This window comes from Montipora capricornis, chromosome 8, assembly GCF_036669925.1.
Source record: "Montipora capricornis isolate CH-2021 chromosome 8, ASM3666992v2, whole genome shotgun sequence".
NCBI classification, from domain to species: Eukaryota; Metazoa; Cnidaria; class Anthozoa; order Scleractinia; family Acroporidae; genus Montipora; species Montipora capricornis.
The window spans coordinates 5385014-5390013 of NC_090890.1; the positions used below are offsets into that span (position 1 = coordinate 5385014).

The 5000-nt window shown below is 40.9% G+C and overlaps 2 protein-coding genes across 2 annotated transcripts in view; both read right to left on the bottom strand.

Annotated features, from left to right (window-relative positions):
* Positions 1–5000, bottom strand: part of LOC138013609 (tetratricopeptide repeat protein 28-like) — a 116557-nt gene that overhangs the window by 67329 nt on the left and 44228 nt on the right. The window lies entirely within an intron of this gene.
* Positions 1–5000, bottom strand: part of LOC138060441 (dynein beta chain, ciliary-like) — a 42170-nt gene that overhangs the window by 20545 nt on the left and 16625 nt on the right. Inside the window, 7 exon segments of the mRNA XM_068906208.1 lie at positions 167–328; positions 672–938; positions 1667–1829; positions 2139–2332; positions 3584–3745; positions 4211–4288; positions 4414–4575. Coding sequence (XP_068762309.1) covers positions 167–328; positions 672–938; positions 1667–1829; positions 2139–2332; positions 3584–3745; positions 4211–4288; positions 4414–4575 — 1188 coding nt within the window.

A 5000-nucleotide genomic window follows, 5' to 3' on the forward strand; every position in this document is an offset into this window, starting at 1 on the left:
TTTCACTCAAATGATGAGAGAGCTTTAAAAAGTCGGGAAAAGATGCCAACATTGATTGTGAATGACAATCCCGTAGCCTTTCCTTTCCTTAATTCTAGGACACTAGATGATCAATACTCCGAAAGAAATTCTACGAGAGGAAAATCAAGGTCCTTCTTTAACTCACCTCAAGCTGTTCCAAGTCATCAATAAACCTCTTGCTTACAGATACCAAAGCTTCCTGAGGCCACTCGTGGAACCAGTCAATTGCGGTACAGTTAGTAACAGCAGGGAACTTACGGCTCCTAACACGAAGGGTGGAGCCCACGGGAGAGAAGCACAACACAACCTACCAGCGGTGAAATAATAATTTAACATTAAAGATATGTGATTGTTGATTCAAATGTGATCAAAGTCGTACAAACCAGAATGTGTCCAGGATTGCAAATACAATAATGTAATGAAACACTTGGTGGCGGGTGCATGTACTTACGCAACGTTTTGATTGGCTTATTTAATCATCAGCGTGTGTCGCCAATTTACTTGATTTTGGTTGAAAAACACTCTTACATTCCACGTTTCACATTCCTTTAGACTACCCCGGGGGCCAGAGGTAGCCGCGCTATACAGAACGAGAAACATTTTATGGAAATCGTAAAGATGGTTCAGTTCGTTGCAACGTCCTGTTTTACCTTCAAGTTTCGCCGCACTCTTTCAATGAAAAACATCCAGCAGTTTTCTCTGGTATCTTGGAGACCAGCACCCTTCACTTCATTTCTAACGCCGGAAATGATGTTCTCCACTTCATCATCAGCAAACAGACCGGGGATTTCACCCGACGCCAACAGATCGTTGATCAACACAAGAAAACTCTCCTCGGGTACTTGTGCGTCGGTCAGCAAAAACACAGTGCCAATGTTTTTCAGTCCTGCCTTTGTGCACAAGTTTGCTAGATCAAGCTGGTGGGAGGATACAAAAGAAGTTTCATTTCGCGTTTTCACAAAGTTATTACCCAACTCTAATTTGGATTCTAGGAAAGAATAAGTATTAGTGAACTTTGTTTGAAACACTGATTTGGTGGTATGGATGGCAGTTACTTGCTCTACTGACTATTGCGAGTAGTCTCACTTCAATCGGGAAGCCGCGGTGCCTTTATCGCCCGTATCGATTTTATAGAACATGCTAGCTAGAAGGAGGAGCTCTCAGTCTTCCAAAACGGTAAGAAGATCGTTGTGCTTGTGCTTACGTTTGCGCTTGTGGTAAAGGCACTGTGTAAACAAAACTTTACCGCCACGAATAACCATATTTAAAAAAACTTGACAACGGCGTATTATGTTGATTAAAGGAGCCTTCAAGGATTAATCAGGTAATAAGCTCTGTACACGACTGTGAAAATAGGCCGACATGGGTTAAATTTTCAAAACGATTCTACAAGGAGAGAGCTTAGCTGTCAGCCATGGAAATCTCCCTTAAATTACAGATTTTAAGGGATGGGGTGGGGGGGGGGGAGGGGGAGGAGACCATTTCAATCAATGATGAGCCCAGGATACTAGGAAAAAATCTCTAATGCTTGGATGGTCTTTTTATAGTCAGGCTTATTTTTTTTATTCAGTCGATTTTTGATATTCGTTACTTGTAATGATTTAGCCAAGGTCGTCTCTAGCGAGAAGGAACTTTCACCACACACCTTCAAGTCTGGAATGCCATATCCCTTCCTGAGTGTGATTTGGAAAACTTCCAGTGCACTGATAAAAGCGGCCAGACGAGCTAAACTCTGTTTACCGCTGCCACCAACACCAACTAACAAAGCGTTACCACGTGGGGACTCCAAGATACGGTTAATACGGCAACTACAAAATATAAAAAGCAAGAAACAGATAAATCAGAAAACAATAACCTGGTTAGGACACCCACACATTAAGTAAAATGTAACATTTTGCTCAAAGGTTTTTAGCTAAGACCGTATTTCAAATAAAAGAGGATCGAACGTTGAATTTTTGGGAGGAAAGGGGGACGTTAAAAGTGCCGCAAAATAGAGCTCAGCTCTCAGGTACGAAACCACAGGACCGATGGATAAGTTTAAAACCATCGAAGGCGTCCAAGTCGGAAGTCGCTGTCATGAAAATTAGCAAACATCCAGACGATACTTGGTCACTTACACGTGCTGCATAGCGTCGTCAAAACGCACAAGATTCATGACCGCATTCACTTCATTGTAGTTCTCTAGTGCTTCGGTGAGAAGCTTGTTTAATGATTCCCAGCCCTGTGCAGCTAAGTATTTCGGCTCTCCAATTCCGGTTGCAAAGTGACAGTACATGTTTGGCTTGGCATACAGAGTCTCTTCTTCAAAGTCCTGTTATGAAAAACAGGATGAATCTGTCAGTGAGTAAAAATGCAACCCATGGGGTGAAACTTATCATCTTCCCATTACATAACATTTACTTTGAGGGGTGTAATGTAAGCAGTCTTCCAGTTCAATTTATGAAAAAGGGCCATAAAATGAATTAAAAACATGTCACCGTAATTTAACATAAGACCGCGAGAAACCGAGATAAGTAATTTATTTATGAAGCATCTTGATCTTTACATCAAGAAACAAGAAACAACTCGAACTTTTAATTTCGTGGGTCGTACTGTAGAATACCAGTCCATGGATCGGGCAAATATCACGTAATTCACCTAATTTCAAGCTGACCTTCCATTTTTGTCACTCGAGGCCACGATTCTTATGGTCAGCACCGAAAATAGCCAAAAGTCGTTACTACTGTTGTTCTTGTTATGATAATAGGGACCTTTAGATCGGGGGACGACGACGACTACGTGCACGAGTTTTCCATACTGAGCATGCGCAAAAGGTTTGGAAGCCGACATTTTTCGAAGTGCGCGTGCTCAGCAATTCTTAAAACTGCTCGCGTCAGCCCATGATTCAAAATAGTAAGCGCTTTCCGAGCCAATGACCCAACATGCCGGTGCTTATCCCTGGTTTCCGTAGCATTAATTAATTAATTAAACGACAAGGAGTATTTTTAACTTTCTCTGGATGGGATGCTAGTCCATCGCAGAGTTGTACACAAGCGGTTTAATGGTCAGAGGTGTTCCAATCTTAAACAGGCTTTGTCACGTTAATTTATGGTGTTTAGGGGGAAATCTTTCGTTAATCGGGATTTAATACTCTAAAATGGTAATGTTGAATTCCTTTACTGATAAAATTATCGTTACATTACAAACAAGATGATTTCGAGCAAAAACGACTCTTATCCAGGCGATTTGCCATACAAGTGAAAAACGTCGGCCCAACTTTTTTTCAAGATTGCCCAAATGCAATCTGTTTCAATCTTGTCCATTCGTGTCCATCCATACTTTTCTTTCCTTTTGCTGTATTTCTTTGGTTGTTCAACAGTTTTAAGTGGTTTGTTGGGCATCTTGGGTGTCATGAAATTACATCATTTTCCGTGACATGGCCCCTTTGAGAATTTTTGATGTCGTTTATTGCGGCACAAAAGTATGAAAATCGCAATTTTTCGCAAACTCTATGAATAATAATTGTTGCACAATGTAACGGAAAATTCAAAACGCTAATATCCTGTTGCTCTTTTAAACAAACCTCGAAAACTTTCTTGGTAATATCTCCCTGAATTCTATCGTAGTTCTCCATGTCTTTTTCGTCCACAAGTTTGTCTCTGTAAACGCGATCACACTCGTGCATCCACAACCTCACCAAGTCCATCGGAGTCTTAATACACTCTGCCGTTGAAAACAGGATTCCCTGCAAAATATATCGCACAGGGTCATTGGAGCAAAACGAACGACAAAGTGACCAATGAAAGATCGCAGCACAGCTAAAGAACGGTTCATGCCAAGCGCGGGAAGAGACAAGATTAGTTAGAAAAACAGCGGGAAAAATGTGATAGGTGCAGAGGGCAGAAAAAACAAGAAAGCCTATTAAAAAAATCAGTTGGCAACCGACGCAAAGGGCGGGAAAATAAGCAATTGGTGTAAAAGGCGCGAAAAAGTATATCCGGTGGAAAACGAAAGCACTACGTGGAACCAAGGCGGGGAAGCGTTTATTAGGCGCAAAAACACTGGAAATTGATAAACAAAATTATGATAAGATAATTTTTAAAATCTTGTGATTAATGATTTGACTGATTGAGTCACCGAGTCAGAGGAGGTTGAATGAAACACAAAACTAATACCAAAATTGCAAAAATTACAAAAAAAGAAAACAAACCTGGAAGATGTTGGACAAGTCTCGAAGGTTGAAAACATAGTGAAATTTGACCGCCGTGGGCAAGAACGTTGAAGTGACCTGATATCGATAGAAAATAAAAACAAGACTTTTTAAAAGCAATTTGAGTACTTTGGCGGCAAAAGAAAAAAACAACAAGGAAAAGGGCTCATGAAACCGGGAAGCTTTGAAACGACAATGTTTACCTTCTGATTCATGGAAAGGGCTGCTTCAACAAGTTTTTCCGCGCTTTTCTGTACAGATTGTGGCATACCAATAGCACTGATGTGTCCGCTCAAGATGCTCAAGTAAATAGTCTTAAGGGCATCCATCCCGGGAAAACTGATGGCAAATACCGCAAAATGGCGCTAAGGAAAGATAAAGTTAAACAAAGTAATCAGTTTCAAAAGCTGTGTTTTGAATCAATTTCTAAAACCTCCACTCCAAACGTGAAAGAGTGAAAGCCGTTTAAGTGCAAGTCAATGTTGTTTTTCCAGTTCAGGCTCTTCAGAAAAGCTTCGGTGGATTTTCGTATTGACAACGATTACATTTTGAATTGACATTTTTATTGCCGTTGCCGCTGCTTGAGGTCCCTATAAATCGTTGGACACGGGAAGTTAATTAACGGTCCGTAAGATTGATTGTGTCTTTTGGCAATTTCAAAGCCCATTGTTGACGCTCATTTACCATGCGCGTGCATTTAGCGTCGCAATCCCACATAATGTCGTACAATGCGAGCGCACGCGCAGGTGGAAAAATGGCAAAAATTTAAACCTCGGTTGTTATTTAAACC